Source organism: Callospermophilus lateralis, chromosome X (genome assembly GCF_048772815.1).
Source record: "Callospermophilus lateralis isolate mCalLat2 chromosome X, mCalLat2.hap1, whole genome shotgun sequence".
In the NCBI taxonomy this organism is placed as follows: Eukaryota; Metazoa; Chordata; class Mammalia; order Rodentia; family Sciuridae; genus Callospermophilus; species Callospermophilus lateralis.
Window position 1 is genome coordinate 12,136,051 of NC_135325.1, and position 19,649 is coordinate 12,155,699.

Consider the following 19,649-nt stretch of genomic DNA (forward strand, 5'->3'; position numbering starts at 1 on the left):
AAACTGCAAAACTCTGTTAGTGGAACTTTAATTACTTGGCTTCATTGTAAAATTTCCATTGCATATAAGAATATAAATAATTTCACTCTAATGCTCTCACTTAAATCTGTGGCTGAAAGCACTAGTAGAAATCATATTCTCATGGCATTTTCCTTGGCATGTTGAAGGAAAACAGAATGTATACAACTAATCAAGTCATTAGTGACTCTGAATGTGAAGGGCTATATAAAGATAGTAAATAATCAGAGATAAAGAAGTATATTTTAAAGATTAAAAATATTTTATTTAAACTTTTCTTCATAAACACTTTTAACATTTTTTTCAATTTAAAAACAGAATGGATAGCATAAACATGTTTGAATAGATTATATCCACGGCTTGGGAAAAAAATTACCTGACAAAAATGTAAAGGCTTTCAAAACAGGTATAAAAGGCAAACCTTAAATTATTCTAAGATTTTTATATTGGCCCTAGGATTATTTGACTACTGGCCCAAAATGTACCTAAAGGTCAAAATATTTTTCTATAGACAAAGGATGCCCAAGAGGTGTAGGGCACATACAAGTTAGGTAGAAAATAACCTCTCTGATCACCTGTCGGGAACATTCCTTCAGAAAGCAAACACCTAATCCTTACTGGTATACTGATTAATAAAATTTGTAATGTAGTTGTTCCCAAAGATGTAAAAAGAAAATTCAAGAATTTTGAAGGGGGAACAAAGTTGATGGCATTCTTTCAATGTTACTTGTGTAATATTGAAGTTATACTGGTATACTGAGAGGATATGATTTCCATGAATTTATCTATTCCAGTCTATGCCTATTGAATATTTGACTTTATAAACTCTCAATAAACTAATTTCTCAGTACTTTAATTTTAAGATAAATCTCTTTTTAGAAGATATTTATTCCCAAACCGACTCTAAATGTGATTGAAGTATGATCTCTAGAAATGTTCAGAATACAAAAACAAAATCAAAAATGTATAGTAGGCAAACAAGAAAACTGGCACTAGCAGTTTTACTGCCATATAGCCCTCAATTATATCTAATTTACACTATTATCTATGCTGTTTTACTTCAGTCTAAAACTTTAAATTATGTATTCTCAAAAGAGCTAGTCTCTTATGAGATAGCTTATAAACTGAAATAACAATTTATATTATAAACTGAAATGTTATGACCTACACCCACATATACATATATAAAAATAGTCCCAATGAACGTTTGACATGTTTAGATTATGCAGCTCAAATAATTTGTTATAAAATATTTTAAAGCTTAGTTTCATGTAATTAAGACAAAACTCTCCATTTTTACCATTTCTCCCCACACAAATGTGTGTGTCCTTTACTATGACTCGAGCAGGCTTCCCAGAATGAGGTGTCCAAAGGTGCTGCTTTAGAAAAGATAAGTGAAGGGCTCAGTCAGTATTTCACAATTCGAGTAACACTCACACAGGGAGAATAATGAGGAGGACACAGAGAAAGCTGTCGCAAGAAGAGCTAATCTTTCTATTAATTACGCTTTGCTTTTTAAAAACCAGTAGCATTTCTTCTAATACAAAACCTTCAATGTGAGAATCTTGCATTTTATGAAAAGGCTGTAGTGCAAGGATTTTCTTTAAAATCAAAACTTAGAAGGTCAAAGACATGGAAGAGAATGAATGGTCCTAATTAAGATGTAATTAATTAAGATCAGCTATTTTTGTGAAATCTGGTATTTGAAAATGTAAAGTGAAAATAACACATATAAAGATCAGAACAGTTATACTGTAGAGTTTTCAAATCTCTTACCAATTTTTAAATGTCTATTTTGAGCATATACAATGTATATAAACAAAAACGGTTCCAAATGAAGCACACAAAAAATAAACTTGAAAAAATTCTATGAAAAATTTTCCATAGTTTAGTATAACAAAAATAAATCTCTTGTAGCAATTAAACCATAAATTTAAAAGGGAATGTAAGTTAATCATGGACTCGGAATAACCTAAATTAGAACTACATATAAACAGAAGAGTTTTCTCATACATTCAGAACCCAAGCAATAGCAACTATTCTTAAAGCTCAACACTGATTACAGCTAACATCAGGTCAGACATGACTTATATGAAGCTGAACCCAGAGTTAGTTCAAGTTAAGATTTCACGAATTTTATGAAACAAGAACTTTTGATATTGGCCTTCTATCTTTAAAATGGAAGACCAAGAATATTCAATGTTTGCTCAGACGTTTCCTTAAACAGGGCTATGAAATCATATCTAAGCTAATTAAGGAGAACCACCACTGGAGTATAAAGCCTTTGATATGGGTACCCTGTCTGATGGTTCTTTCTTGGTCTTTTCCAACAGAAGATATCAATGATGAGGAAAATAATGAAGACGTTATTTTCTTTAAAGCAAGAGACATACATACAAAATTTTTAACAAACTAATGTATTAGGAAAAAATTAATTGGCTAACCTAATTCCTAGTTTTCCAAAGTAAAATAATTAAAAATTAATTTTTAAATGTAGAAAAGACTTTTACCCACATTCCATGGGAAACTAAGATATCAAATTTTTAGAAAGTAAGTAAATAAAGGACCACTTAAAGAAAATTTAAGACTCATGTACAAAAGAACATTATTATTGAGTTCTGAAACCTACGCCAATGTATTTCTTTTTCAAAAGCTACTTGTATACCTGACTGTTTCTTAAACCTCAAATGCCTCCAGATTTGAAGTCTTAAAATCAGGCTTTGTTTCATAGTACGTCTAATCAGAACTGCAAAAAAACAAAAACAAAAACAAAAAACAGTCTTCACATTTCCAAGACTTCACACTTCCATTTTATATTCAATGGTGGCAGCAGCAAAAAAAAAAAAAAAGTGAAACTAGAAAACTTATACAACAGCAGCCATATAGAAGGCATTGCAATATTGCACCAATATCCTAAGTTCTGGCAAGTTTTGCCAGTGTAGATCTAGTCTGTATCAGATATAGACTACTCATGAGAAAATGACATCAATTTGAATGATCCACTCCCAGGTTACTCTTGCCTAATTTTTGTCAACTATACTCTCTTCCTTCGCATTTCAAAAATTGAAAGGTGCAGCTAATGCTAAAACATTTATTATAAATGCTTTCAAACAGCTATTCTTGATCCATTATGAACTTTATGGTTATTATCCTTCATGCTTGTAGCTTCCAGTAATTAAACAAAAGCCAAGGGTTGGCATCCCTAGTGCCACTGAATATTTTGTATGAAATAAACAGGTAGATATAACCAGTAATATTATTATTCTCTTTCTTGCCTCTAAGTCAAACTGAGCTCAAATTTTCTAAGCGTTGCTACCCTCCATTCAATAACAGATGCAGCAGCCTTAATGAATGTAAAGAATGGGAGTTGCACTTACTTTTAAGGGGCCTTTATTTAGGAGTCTGGTATTACCTAAATTCTCTTTAAAAGTGCTTGCACGCTGCAGGATCAGAGCTTGTCATATACCACTCCAATTCTCACTAAAAACAGGGCAACGTTAAACAGACTGCAAAGAAGAACATTTCAAAAAGAAAAGACATGTATCGATAAGGAACACTAATGTTTACTTTTGAAAATATAAAATGTTTTCATAAATCCATAAGTGTTTCAGGAATATAAGAGTTCAAATATTACTGAATCAATATGGACTGAAGATAGGCTAGTTTGATACCAAATGAGGACTCCAGTTATTTTAACTTTCTAGAAATGTTAATACACGAAAAGACATTACATCTAAAATTCAACAAGTATGGCGAACTGTGTGTGCAAGTGCACTAGCTTAAAAATATAGAATCCTAACCACGCATAAAAGGAATGTGCCTTATATATTTATACCATGTATGCGAGTATGGATATGCTTTCACTAACACAATGCAGATAAGAGAAGGCAGCTTAGAAATAGTGTTCTGAATATAAAAAGTTAATTTTGTAGAAAATTTATAATTTTGCATTTTGAGCAAAAAGCCATGCAAAAAGGTCAAGAGTTTTGAACTTTTAAATAATAAAACCAAAACATATAACAGACTGAAATACACTGAAACTAATGTTCAAAAAGGTTTCAGATAGAGATAGGGAATGAAATCACATCCAGTGACACGTATCAGGTCTTCTCTTAGAAGATGCACGACTTCTACGCTAACATCTGAAAGAAATGTTTAATGCAGAAAATCAACTTTCCAGATAAGTGGAGCATTCTACTGAACTGCTTCTGGAAGTAGTTTCAAGAGCTAGCGCTTAGAATTAACTTATTGCATGAGTTTGAGGCCACTGAAAAGAAAAAAAAAAGAATGCTAGCACAGAATGAAAAATTCTTACGATATTAGACCAATGGCTTTGATAGTAAAACTGGTGAGGTTTTTCTTTATGCTTTTTAATTAACTACTTTATCACAAACGCTTTGTTTGCTTTTCTTTTAATGGGAGAAAGATGTCATTAGTTGCAACGTCTGACCTCATCCAGTACATAGTCCGGAAAATGCAGGTTGCATACTTGTAAACCATCCAGCTTGCAGGGCATCCTGGGGTATTCATCTTCCTTCCATTTGTTTTCATCCGGATCAAAAGTGAGAATGGAATCACTGTAATGACCATTATAACAAAGGCCTCCAAGAACCATTATTTGTTTGTCTAACACAGTCACACCATGGCCACTTCTACCAATTGGCATGGATGCCAAGATGGTCCACTGGTCAGTCTCTGGGTTGTACACTTCTGTGGAAGGGCAGCCCTGAGATTCGAAAGAGGCCCTCAAGATCACACAGACGCCACCGAAGACGTAGAGTTTGCCATTGTAAGAAATCATCTTGTGAAAGCATCTTGCGTAATTCATCTTGCTCTTATTCTCCCAGCAGTTGGTGACTACTTGAGTTCTCCTGGTCCGCTGTTCTATGGTCCCTTCTTTACTGGGATCAAACACACACACTTGTTTAGAGGTGGAGGATGAGGTGATTCCTCCAGTGATAAACAACTTGTTATTGAGCACTGTCCCCTCATGTCCATATTTGTTAACTGGGTAAGGATCCACAAATTCCCACTTATCATTGGTGATGTCATATCTCTCTGTTGAATAGAAAGTCTCATCTCTGGTTCTGCCTGCCACAGCATAAATGAACTTCCCAATAACACCAACTGCAAATTCTGAACGTGGTACAGACATGTCTGCCATCCGCAGCCAAGAGTTTTGTCTTGGGTCATACCTGAACACTTTGGAAGAAGCATGGAATTCACCATCTGGGCCCAGTTCTTCCCCACCCAACAGGAAAACAAAGTTATTGATGATAGCAAGGCAGTCTGGCCGTAGAGGTACTTGTGGGCCCTCCAGTTCCCACCAGACTCTTGGCTTTTTTAAGAGAAGTATTTTGCTGTTAACCATGCTATGTCCAATCATTCCACGGAATACTGTAGTTTGTGGTTTGGCAGAACGAATGCGGCTTGATTTCATATCTAGCAAAGGCTGCTGGTGAACGTTCTGAAAATAATTCAGTGCTTGGTCAACTTCATAGCGCAGCTGTCGGGAATATCTATAAAATTCTGATGTTTTAACCTAAGAATACAAGTAAAACAATTTAGCCAGAAGAAAAAGTGGTAAACAAAATATCAAAGCTCACTAAAATGATCAGGATATTATTTTAGGCTCCTTTACTAAAGTTGCTTTTCTTGTTAATTTAGATTTGTAATCATCTACATACATTCTCAAGCTTTTAAAAGTAAGCAAGTTATTTTTAAGCATAAACTATTTTCCAGGCAAAAGGCAATTCATAATAAAATGGTTTAGGCACCTATTGTAGGCCCTAGCTATGCGTAGGGGCTAGGAGGTCAAATATGGGCTTCATATTACAGGAAATAATGTCTGCAGTTTTCTTAACTACAGGTAACACCAAAAAAAAAAACAAAAAAAAAAACGAACCATGATTGAGTAATTTGAGGAATCATGCAAGTTAGTGCATGATTCCCAGTAGATTTTTGACACAAAGATTTGGTATGATAACAACAACTACAGTAGTAATTCAGTAGATAAGAATAGGTCTTGGGGCTAGGGTTGTGGCTCAGTGGTAGAGCACTCACCTAGCATATGTGAGGCTCTGGGTTTGATTCTCAGCACCACATAAAGATAAATAAATAAATGTATTGTGTCCATCTACAACTAAAAAAATATTAGAAAAAATAGGGTTTTTTGCTTCTGGAGTTGGAATTACCTAGTGATGATGACTATCAAGATCTTATGAAGCATTTTTAAGTGAACTGTGGGGAAGATATGAAAATAAGATGTGGCCTGTTTCCTCAAAGAACTTAGAATATATTTGGGAAAATGAAAACAAATACCAATTTACTAATACAGTGAGTCAATATAGGTATGACACTATACAACAAACCTGTGAATGAATGTTGCAGTACTTTATATAGATAGCATACCAAACTGGCCCCAAACACTCAAGAAGTACCTTGTGAAAGGGGTAGGAGGTTGGGACCAACAGAAAAATCACATATTGTAATATGACAAGGAGGTCAGAAGACACTAAATTTGTATACGAGAAATGAGATATTGTAGAGATCAAATCTATACATATCCATGACTGAAACAGGAATAGGTTGAAAAAGCAAGGATTTGAATATGATTTAAGGATTCAAATGATTTGAGGTGATAGGCAGAGTAGTGATATCAATACAGGAAAACAGGAAAGATAAGCTGGTTTGAGATGCCAAGGAGGAAATGTCCAGAAAAATGTTGAAAATCAGGGATGACAGCACAGAAGGAGTCAAGACCAAGCATATGTATTTATGAGCTTTCTCTCCTATTTTCCCCTCCCTTCCCTTCCCTTCTCCTTTCTTCCTCTTCCTGTAATACAGCCATTCATTCTTTTCCCATCGAAGTCCAAAAAAGTGTTTGAAATAAAGCACCACATTTAAGCATTTTTCAAAACATTTTTGTGGTTGTAGATGGACACAATGCCTTTATTTTTATTTATTTGTTTATTTTTAAATATTTATTTTTTAGTTGTAGTTGGACACAATACCTTTATTTTATTCATATATATTTTATGTGGTGCTGAGGATCGAACCCAGGGTCTTGCATGTGTAAGGCGAGTGCTCTATCGATGAGCCACAACCTCAGCCCTATTTCTATTTATTTTTATGTGGTGCTGAGGATCAAACCCAGGGCCTCACACATGCTAGGCAAGCGCTCTACCACTGAGCCACAACCCCAGCCCACATTTAAGCATTTTGATAAAGTATCCTTAATTGATTTCCTTTGTAATCTCAGCCATTTTATTTTATGCATTTAAGATTGTTACTTTGAGAAGAGATCTTTCCATGGGCTTTGCTTAACTAGCTCAAAAAAGGTTGAGAACCCCCTGCCTAACTATGTAAGACAGAAAACTAACACTATTATTGTACTGGGCGCTTACATGTGCACCTTGTGTTAAATTATTTCTCCTGTGAGAGAGTAATAACAATCCTTATTTTCCTGATAAGAAAACTGAGGCTTAGAATGCTAAATGACTTGACCAACTTGTTTATGTAACTAAAACTGGTAGAGCTTGATCTGAACCCTGAACCAGGATAATTTTACTCCAAAGCTCATACAATTTTCAGTATGTTACAGCACAACTTCCATTATTCTTTACAAAAATCTTTAAATGATACTCATTTATTAAAACACTTAATATGTTCAATGAATGAGCCTAATGACTCCTTTCAAAGAGAATATAATCTATTATTAACTGTTCTGAAGAAAAAGGAACATATGGATCACAATAATTAGGCATCCAAGCAAAATAACAACTGTGGAAGAAATCAGCAAATAATGAGCAACTGTAAATAAGCAATTTCAATAAGACAAATAATATAATAAAGGAAAAAGAGAAAGACCAGGCCTTATCCTTTACTACTTCTACTTCACACATAAAAAGTTAAAATGAAAACCAATGTTTTACTGGGATTCAATCTCTTATGACTAACAGTGGAAGCCAGGCACAGTGGTACATGCCTGTAATCGTAGTGACTCAAGAGATGGAGACAGGAGGATTTGGGGGCCAGCCTCAGCAAATTAGCAAGATCCTACCTTAGAATAAAAAACAAAAAGGGCTAGGGATGAGGTAAAGTACCCCTGAGTTCAATCCCCAGTATCACAAAAGAAAAAAGAAACAATGGAATACTCCTCAGCCACTAAGGATAATGTCACTGATTATATATTAACACAGAATGATGTTTGCAGTATATTCAGTTTCTAAAAAGAGTATGGTACTCTGGTATTATCCTAATTAAATAAAATTTTATGTATGTTTGCTTGTGTTAGCAGTGATTCTGTCTAGAATTTCACAAACATTTTTCACTCTTTGTTCTCCATGTATTATGTTTATGTTTATAAAGAGAAAAAAAGTTCTTTTTTTGTTTTTGGGGGGCTAAGGATTGAACTCAGAGCCTTGTGCATGCAAAGCAATCATTCTATACCAACTGAGCTATATCCCCAGCCCCAAAAAAAGAGTTCTTGCCATTTAAAAATTGGGTCCAAAAGGCCTGGGAATATAACTCAGTGGTAAAGCACTTGCCTAGCATGTGCAACCCTTGGGTTTCAATCCGCCACACCAAGAGAAAAAAAAGGGGGGGGGGGAAGGATTCTCCTAAAGCCATCAAAAAAATATTTCATTAGTGAGAATGAATATCTTTTCATATTTTCCTTTTCCATTAATTTCTTCTACGAATCATCTAACAAGTATGCCTTACCCATTTTTCTCACTGATTTGTAGGAGCTAAAAGTTAATATTCTAGAAATCATAAACCTCAAATTAAATATTTAAATGCCTACTGCATAGTCAGTGATCTAACAGCTACACAGGTTTTCAAGTAACAGAATCTTATCCAGCATAGTAATTAAGTACTATGTCAAGCAACCCACATCCCAGATGTGGAACACCTATAAAAACTTAAATTGAGCAATAAGATACCACTTATGGTCACTTTGATATAAATATCATTACTTTTAGAATTATGTTCTTTTGAGAAATCTTATAGGCAAAGTATTATAGCATTTGAAAATATATAAGGGGATATATAAGCTCTAGATTATGGTTTCCAAACCCTTTTAATGCTCCTGTGTCAATTTTGTTGAAATAGTTGCAGAATCAAAAACTTTGGACTTAATGGGCTAAGAATTCAATTTGGGAAATTTCTTATTATGAAACAAGCTATGTGATCTTGGGCATTTAATTCAACATTCTTAAGCCTGTCTCTTCAGCCATTATTATTGGGATAATAACACCCATGCCTCCTAATCTTGTGATAGGAGATAGGTGAGATAGTCTTCATGGAGAGAATTTAGTATGGAATCTGTCATGTGGCATTATACAAAAAAAAAATAACTGTTATTTGCTATTAATGCTGACCAAGGGACATCTCAGCTTAATCAATGCATCAAATAACATGCTTGTGGTTTGTATAAAAAAATTAGTCCTTTCAGAAAGGAAAGGAGAAGTGAGAGCAACTGTTACTTTGGACCTAATCCTCACTAGTAAAACCTACTTGGTAATATGTAAGTAGAAGGAAGCTTTAGATAGAGCAGCCATGTTGTTTGGAGATCAAGAAAGGAAGGAGAAAGATGCACATATTGGATAGGCAGATTTCAAGTCTTTCAAAGGAAAATTAGGATCAATTCCAAGATCAGAAACTGTAAGAAAGCTCAAGAAGGCTTGGAGGCTCTCAAAAGCATAATGCTGACTGCATAATTGCAAAAATACACTGATGAGGGAAGAAAGGGGAAAGTAAAAAATCTGATGTGCTGCACAGAGAGCTTTCTGGAATTCAGATGTTAAAAAACCTCTTACAACAGATGGTAAAAACAGGAACATAAAATACGCATTATGAAGAATGAAATGGAGCTGTAAAAATACAGTGAACGATGCTGAAGCCTCAGGATGAACTGTGACTTTACAGAGTACTAGATATTGAATAAATAACATTTTAGAGGCTAAAGTCAAAAGACAAGAGAGGAAAAAGTGAAGACCCCCCCACACACACGCAGGGTGGTTAGTGTAATATTAACAGGCAAAGAAACAGCCTTACTCCTGTTTTATTTCCATTCTCAATTAAGAATGTCTTATTCTTTCCCATCTGAAGATCAAATACAATTACTGGGAAGAAACTTAAATCCAAGATGGTTGAGGGGAAAAAAGAAACACCAGCTAGTGACATACACGGAGTTCAAGTTATTTGATCTCACAAATACTGGCGTGGGATCCTGAGAGGCATTGCAGAGAGGGCTGCTTAATCACTTTCTGTAATCTGTGTGGAATCATGAAGAATGGACTAAAAGCCAGATTTCCCAACTACAGACTTGTTGGTCTGAGGTGGATCCTGGATTATTAAAAAAACAGCACTTAAATAGAAGAAAGTGCTACACACTAGGAAGCAATATCAACTCACTGGGTAATGCCAAGTCCGACCCTATTTCCTGTTTAATTTTTGATTATGTGATAGCACTGATAGAGGGTAAGAGAGTCTATAACTTCAGCAAACTAATCAACAAGATCTAATCATAAAGAAGAGAAACACCAAGGAACTGTGAACCAACTGAAATTGTAGCAATGATTATGTGGTAATGCATTTGGGAGGTAAAATGAGGTGCTAGGAAAGCCATATTTTCACCAGATGCTCCGGAGATCCATAAAGCTTTAACTGACCCTCCTCAATATGAACCAACGGCATGATACAGCAGCCTTTGATGCTAATAAATTAATGGACTGAATTAAAAGTAAGAGACAATTCCACCTTCTTCATTCAGGTAAAAACCAGAACTATGACAGTGTTCAGTTTCATCAATACACTTCAAAAAAGACATGTACAAAGTGGACCACATCTGGAAGATAGTGAAGAGATCCAAAGGAAGAATGTTCAACTAGATGAGGAAGGTTTCAATTCAAGAGAAGACTCTGGACAAAGATGGCATCTGTTTTCAGGACCAAGTAGAAGCCAGGAGGAAGATTTTTGGTCAATATACAAACAAAACAAAAAAAACTCTGAAATTAGAACTGTCAAGATAAGGATGGTCATGGCATTATTACTTTAAGAGTATAAAAACTGAGACTAATTCATGTTATCTATCATTACTTGGATGAACTCTGGTATATACTAAATACGATTATTTTTAAAAATGAGGTTAATCCATATGCACCAACACAGATGTTCAAAATGTTAAATGAGAAAACTGCAGAATACCACATATAATATTCTCAAAAATTAAAAAATGAACTGTTTTACACAGTTGGCAGCATATGTAGAGAAAAAATGTGTATGTATACGTGTATAATATATAGTTGCCAATGAGCTCTTGGGAACTTGCCCTTTTTCAATTTTATGGGTCAATACTGGGTGTTTTTAAAAAGAAGAAACAGGGGCCATACCCCTCTTTTGTAATCAGTTAAAAAAAAAAAGGTTACAGGGGGCTGGGGCTGTATGTAGCTCAGTGGCAGAGGGCTTGCCTTGCATGTGTGAGGCACTGGGTTCAATCCTCAGCACACATAAACAAATAAAATAAAGGCATGCTGTCCATCTACAACTACAAAAAAAAAGATTAAAAAGAAAAAAAGGTTACAGGTACCTGCATAACCCCAATCAGGGACTACTAGCCTCCAGAGTCAGTAAGCCTTCTGCCACTGGAGGCAGTCCAGGGATGACCACCTATCAGGAGTGTTGGAGAGGAATTCCATGTTTCTCAGAGGACTAGGCTAGATGACCTGTCACATCAAACTGGTCCAGCTTAACTGCTCTTGGAGTCATTTTCTAGCCTTTCATCACACTCAATCTTCTGGTCCCTCTGTCCTCTCCCCCATTTATTCTATGATGTTCCTTTAAAATCAAGGTTCCAAGGAGTTTTTACAAGAGTCACTTCAACTCTATGTTAAAATCCAAATCAAAGCTACGTTTCTTTATCCAGTTTATTCTGCCTCTAAGCCCCCATAATAGAAGTTGTGCCTTTTGAGATAGCTGATATTCCAAATAAAGAAGCTCTTGTTTAGTTCCTTTTTCTCTCTGCCAAGGCTAGTTCTAGGTATTACTTGCCCTTTTCCCAAAGCTCCTTATTGCTGCAGTTTTCATCTAAAACCACGCAATACAGCAAATATAACCAATTTCTTCATTATAGAAATGGAATTAATGCCTCTGATAATTCTGGGCAAAATAATTACAGATATATACTCTGCTATAAAACAAAAAGCGCAGTGCAGAGACCTATGTGAATAGAATCATTTAAAACACATTAATTAAGGGAGCTATACAAAAAGAAATGTGTGGAGTTTCACTGGCTATATGTCAAAATACACTCTATTGTCATGTTTATCTAAAAAGAACAAATTTTTAAGTATTTATTTTTTAGCTTTAGGTGGACACAATATCTTTATTTTACTTTTATGTGGTGCTGAGGATCAAACCCAGTGCCTCACACATGCCAGGCAAGCGTGCTACCACTTAAGTCATATTCCCAGCCCCAAGAACAAATTTTTAATAATTAAAAAAAGCCTAAAAAAGAAAAGTGTGGCTCATCTTTTCATGGAGAAGGAATTTCTCCCATCATTTATTCCACATGTATGTTTAACTATCTATATATCAGGTGTCCTCAAAAGAAAGATGTAGAAAGAATGACATTTCTTTCATGTTCTAAATCACTTTCCTCATTCTTTCATAGGAATAAAAAAGACGTCTTGTTTTAAAACTTAGAAATATTACCACTTTTCTTGCTTTGATACTTTAAAAATTGTATTATAAGACCGAATTCAGGAGGATTGCGAGTTCAAAGCCAACCTCAGTAAAAGTGAGGTGCTAAGCAACTCAGTGAAATCCTGACTTTAAATAAAATACAAAATAGGGCTGGGGATGTGGCTTAGTTGTCAAGTGCCTCTGAGTTCTATCCCTGGTACAAAAAAAAATTGTATTATGAAAAGCATTTTGTGTTATTCTGAATATCAAATTTTAGAAAGCATTACCACTCAAAAACAGTGGTCTGTGGCAGGGCTGGGGTTTGTGGCTCAGTGGTAGAGCACTTGCCTAGTATGTATGAGGCACAGGGTTCGATTTTCAGCACCACAAATAAAATAAAGGTCCACTGACAGCTTAAAAAAAATATTAAAAAAACCACAGTGGTCTGAAATTTTAAATTGGCCATTCCCTCCTCTAAACTTTTTAGTTTAATGTAATTGTATCCATACATAAATGCATATAGTTAGCAAAAGAGGGAAATTGAGAAATGATTAATTTTGAATGTGGTGCCTGAAAATATTCAATAGCTAGGTCTACTACTGGGCAAAGATTCTGTTTCTCTATTCACTGTCAAAATATTACATAATCTATTTACTAAATACTTATAATAAATATCAAAAATATTAAATATAATTAGTAAGTATTAAGATATTATTTTTACAGGTAATTTGTATATACCATCCTTAATTTTTAGAGACTGAAAATGGAACTTGCAACATAAAGTAGGCATTTCCTGAGCTGGGAATATAGTTCAGTGGAACAATACTTGCCTGGCATGTTCAAGATCCTGGGTTCTCTTCTCAGTACTTCCAAATAAAAAGGGGCATTTCCACAGAGTTTACTTTCATTTGATTAAAATCTGGAATTTTAAAGATCTACTAAAACTGGCTAGTCTGAAATTATTTTAGGCTTTTAACCAGCCAATTTTTATTTAATATTTTTTTAATGTAGTGCTGGGGGTTGAACCTGGGGCTTTCCACATGTTAAGCAAGCACTGTACCACTGAGCCACATTCCCATACCCTAACCAGCCAATAAGATATTATCAGCTATTGTACTTTTTTTTGCGGGGGGGGGGGGGGGGGGGCGGGGAGTACTAGGGATTTAACTCAGGGGTTCTCAATCCCTGAGCCACATCCCTAGTCCTTTTTAAAATTTTTGAGACAGGGTCTCACTAAGTTGCTTCGGGCCTCTCTGAGTTGCTGAGGCTGGTCTCCAACTTCTAATTTTTCTGCTTTGGCCTCCTGAGTCTCTGGGATTACAGGCATGTGACACCATGTCCAGCTAGTTACTGGTCTCACACCTGCTAGGCAAGTGCTCTACCACTGAGCTACACACCAAGCCCTGAAATTATTTTTAAAATGCCCAATACTCTTATACTAAACCAAAGAAATAAAATGCCTTTTAGTCTATCCGTCAGTGTGTGTGTTAGAGTAATGAGGTGGAAATAATACCCAAACTTAAGATCCAGTTTAGGGCTTGACAATGTCATCAAGTCACTGTGTGACCCAGAACAAGCCTCCAGGTTTAGATATTTTCTCCTCCAAAAAAAGAGGTCAATTACATGAAGAGACACCTCTCTGGCCCTTCCTGCATCCAAAAAATCATTAACTTAATTCTCAGAATGACAAGAAAGTATCAAGTGGAAAACTGAGTCCTGGTTATCAATTTTATCATTCTTTTTGAACAATGATTAATCTTTTCAAGGGAAATATCCAGAAACAAAGCAGTTACTATCATGGGGCTCTAATGCTAAAAACAAATCATATCCTTGGGAACCATAGGTACACTTGATATAATTTTAATTCTCAATAAAATGTGGAATGGTCTTTATTTGTTGTATTGCAAAACTATCTACCCTGGTACAAGAAGTCTTTATTTATAAAAATCGTGCTGCTCAGTAGTAGACTGCTTGCCAAGCATGTGAGGGGGCCCTGAGTTCAATCCCCAGCATGGAGGGGGGAAAATCCATGCTCAAAATGAAAGCTTATATTGATTCATGTGAAACAAAATCATCATTAAAACAGCTAGGTGCAAAATGCCTTTAATTAATCCCTTTGTCCTGAAAAAAACAAGTTAATGACCAGGATAAGGCTATGAAAAAAAAAATCAGTCCAGGCTAAGTGCAAATCCTTTTAATAATACTATAATTATAGTCATCCCTTGGTATCTGAGGGGAACTGGTTCCAGGTCCTCCTGCAGATGCAAGTCTCATATAAAATGGCACTGGATTTGCATTTAACCTACACATATGCTCTGGTATGCTTTAAATCTTGTCTAGATTGCTATGTAAATAGCTGTTACACTATTATTGCTTAAGAAATGACAAGGAAAAAATGATGCAATTTGTGGGGGGGGGATATTTTCAATCCTAGGGTAACTGAATTTGTGGATGGAGAAACCACAGAATATGACCAACTATACAGTCAAATACCAAATAGCAAAGACAAATTTTAATAAGAATTTATGCAAACTCTACTCTCTAAGCTGGCAAGAGTCTGAAGTACCAAATTAAACTCCCAAAGTAAAGTGAACAAGATAAATGGGGGCAAAGGAAAGGCTCCCTTAACAAGATTCAGTGTCTTAGCACAATTTTGTAAGTTTTCCATCCCTTCATCTTGTCTAGATTCAAAAATAAATGTGCTTAGAAAGTCTTAATTTTCTTCCAATTTATGTACAATAGATCACTGTTATAAACTAATACACAAGTCTAAAAGGAGAAAAATGCATTTTTAAAAAACCTTTAAGACAATCATTTTACTATCTGCATATACTAATACTTAGCACAACTAAATTCTAGGATTCTCAACTTATAAGGGACTTTTTCCTATTGATGGAAACACTCTCCACTATATAAATGTTTTATTTATAAATACAGTAGAGCAGAACCAAATAAATGGCTTGCTTAATCCTAAAACTAATTTTTGGATGAGCAATGCTTACTTATGACACGTGTAGTCTTTTCCAGATAATAAATCTGAAAATTAAAAACCTCAAAGCCTAAAATCTAAAATATTCACCTTGTTCCTTTCTGACACCTAACCTTTTCTCCAGTCATTTCCAGACTTCTCTGATATTTTTTTTTTGGGGGGGGGGGTGCTGGGAAATGAACTCAGGGCCTCCTGTATGTCAGATAAACACTGTACCACTGAGCTAAATCCCATACCCCTTTGATTCATTTTCTACTTATCATTTGGTTTTTCTTTTTCCCCATAATGAATTACAAAGGGTTTCTCCTTTTACATGTCAACATAGCGGTTTCTAATTCCATATCTTCCTCTTTAATTTCCAATTCTCCTATGCATTTGTTTTCATCTTATTTCAAAGGAAAATTGGCAAGTAAGACTAAATTTTTAAACTCCTATTTTCAATAGGTTCCTGTCTTCTCAATACATTCACTAAGACGCTGTCTTTCTCAGGGCCCTAACAGCAATCAACACCTAGATTTCTGGCACTCTTTAGGAACCCACAGTCAGCAATGAATGTAAGTCAAAGGTAGAATATAAGAGCACTCTATATCTACATATAAAACGTAGAAGATTTCAGAGGATAAAAGCATCTTGGATGATTTTTAAAGAACTGCATATGTGTTAATTACAATCCAAATTCATGGGGTCTAGGAGGAGGGGGTCAGCAAAGAGGAGACCAATGCAGAAAAAAACATTTAAGTTAACCGAGAAAGTACACTTCATCCATTGACCTAGTTCCCAACAGAAAACCCACTCATCTCTGTGCTTTCACTCCAAGGGGCAAGTGAGTTGACTGTTAATTTAAGCAATTTCAAGTTTAAGCTACATAAATAATGTTTAATATCTAAAGATGACTTAAGTTTTCAAAAACAACTCACTTATCAGAAATTCTAATCAAACTTCACATCTTTTTCTTAAAAACTCATTTTTACTGTCAAACAGAGTACTACTTGTTTCTCATGTACTTCTAAAACTGAGGGTTAGAAGGAAATTTCCACGTAATCCTCTAGATCTACCTGAAGCCATTAGATGTAAGCAAACTTTTTTCAAGAATATTTGGCTAAACCATGCTAGCACTGCAGTTTATGGTTTAGTTGTTGGACAGAAATTTTACATCAGGCAAGTATTAAATTAGTCAAAACACGTTCCAGTGCCTGAAAGAAGGGCTTTTAGAGGAGCACTCACCATCTACCCTTTACCACATGGGTTGTGCTTCAATTAATCAGAATATCATACCACCCAAGCATGAGATTAAGAACAACAGGCATGCCTATAATCCCAGCAGCTCAGGAGGCTGAGGCAGGAAGGTCACAAGCATGTAGCTTACTGATAAACGGTGCCTAGGTTCAATCCTCAGGACCAAGAAAAACAGTCAAAAGACCAAAAAGAGCAGTTAAACAATTTAAATCTTCACTGACATTCAGAATGACAAACGCCAGGCCTTACCTTATTAATAGGTGCAAAGACCATCAGAGCTGGTAAAAATACATGCCACAGACATTTGTGTAAGTGAACACTAAAACTATACTCTAGTTTTGAAACTGGGAATCCACTATATATAAACAAACCATAAGAACTCAAACTACTAATGCACTATTTAAAATAATAATTATTAATTATAATAATGGAAGGAGGATCAGAATAAAGCAAGTGATTCAGGGAGATGGAGGAGGGGAAGGAAAGGGAAGGTACTAGAGAATCAGATTAATAAAATTATGTTCATGTACAAATATGGTATAATGAATTTAGTATTAGGTATAATTATGATGCACCAATAAAAAAAAAAATCAAACTACTAGGTCAAAAGGACAGGATCCAGTTGGAGAACATAGCTCAGTGCTTACCTAATGTTGAGTTCCTGGAATTCCATCCCCAGTACCAGACACCCAGAGAGAGAAAATCTTAAATCTTCAGATTTCTTTGATTATACAGTGGAAACTCCTGAATCATGCTTTCACACCTTATATTCTTTCAGTACTATTTAACTTTTCAGGCTGTTTTGCTCAAGCAAACACATTAGAATTTTCACAAGGATAACAACTTCAAAATTACCCAGGCTGGACCACAGGTTAACAGCATGCCTTCTGCACTTTAAAAAGTCTTTTCCCTACTCTATCAGCTGAAACAGAAAAGTCCCTGGACTGGGAAGAAAGCAGACCTGAGTTCCAGTCTGAACAATGACAGTGCTACTTGTTCTGGAATAATATTCCTAACTTGAGACTGTTTTCCTATCTACAAAACAGGGATAACATGTAGAATCTACCTATGTGTAAAGCACTTTGTGCACAACCTGGCATATATGTATACACATATATATGTATGTATGTATGTTTGTATACACATCCACACAAAAAAAAATCTGTGTGTGTGTGTGTGTGTGTGTGTGTGTGTGTGTAAAGCATTCAGATAAATAGAATCACTGTCTCTAATAAAATGGAAGGAAATCTAAAAGCCTTGGCCTCTTTGGTGCTGGTCCCACAGAGAATTCAATATAGAAGTTAAGGCAGTGTTTTTAGCTGAGAGGAAAATCCAGTAGAGGACTACAGAGAAAGATACTGTAATAGAATAAACCCAAAGATTTCTGTACAACTAGAGGCAATATTCAGGTTCTTGGAATCAGTGAGGAAAAGATATCCTTAAAGATACAGAATAACCCCATCCCCCTCTCTAAGAAGCTACTGCTCATATCTGATAGTTAACTACCACAGGAAGTTAAAAATCTCCATAGGTTCCTTCCTCAAGTTTTGTAAAATTGCTTTTATTTTCCTGAGGCCAGAAAAAGGACCCTGACAAAGAGACACTACACTCATTAACAGTTATATTCATCAATCACTCCAAAGAATCATACTAACTGTATATAATATTTTTAAAGGCTGGGAATGTGGGAGAGGGGTTAAATATGTGAGAACGGCTATTTACTGTATGCATATTCAGAGATTCCAACAATTCACTTCCTTAGCTTTACATAAGCAACACTGTATAACAGAAATATAATCTAACCCACAATCACAAGCCAAAGAAGTAATTTTACATTTTCTAGTAGCCATATTTTGAGGCAAGAGGATCATAACTTTGAAGCCATCCTCATCAATTTAGCAGGACCCTGTCTCAAAAAAAAGGGGGGGGCTGGGGCTGTAGCTCAGTGGTAGAGCGCCCTGGGTTCAATCTCCAGTACAAAAAATAAATAAATAAAATGGTAAAACTGATTTAAACAATATATTTAACACAGTATATCCATGATAGTATTTCAACCTTAATCAATTCAGAAATTATTGAGGGCTGGAGATGTAGTTCAGTGGTAAAACCCTTCAATCCCCAGCACCACACACACACAAAAAAAAAAACCACTTGAGGTAATTTATATCCTTTTTGTCATTTTAGTCTTTGATATTTCAGACTAGCCACATGTCAATTATTCAATAACTACCAGTAGCAACTGTACTGAACAACATAGTTCTAGACTCAGATACATAGTTATTTAGGTGTGTGTGTGCTAGGGGATTGAAGGGTTTTACCACTGAACTACATCTCCAGCCCTCAATAATTTCTGAATTGATTAAGGTTGAAATACTATCCTTAAACCCAGAGTCTTGCACATGGCTAAGCACATGCTCTACCACTGAGCTACATCCCTAGCACCCATACTGATTTTTTTTATAAAAAGAAATCTTTTGATTTTGACACTTCCAACTAGTTTTAGTCTCAATATACTGAAATATTCTAATTTTTTTAAAAGGAAGAGAATTCCATGACTCTAATTAGATTAGTGTGAATAAAATTCCTGATAATTTTTGTTTATAGAATTGGGCCACCTGACCTCATAACACAAAAAGAATGATTTCTAAGTTCGATCAAAGTTGCTAAGTGGTTTTACAAGTTTTTCTCTGGCAATACAACAATATTTTCCTGAAAAATA

At 35.2% G+C, this 19,649-nt stretch overlaps 1 protein-coding gene across 1 annotated transcript in view; it reads right to left on the reverse strand.

Annotated features, from left to right (window-relative positions):
* Positions 1-309: 309 nt before the first annotated feature.
* Klhl15 (kelch like family member 15) overlaps positions 310-19,649 on the reverse strand; it is a 42,518-nt gene continuing 23,178 nt past the window's right edge. Inside the window, exon 3 of the mRNA XM_077107215.1 lies at positions 310-5,560. Coding sequence (XP_076963330.1) covers positions 4,451-5,560 — 1,110 coding nt within the window. The 3' untranslated portion in view covers positions 310-4,450. The remainder of the gene's footprint in view (positions 5,561-19,649) is intronic.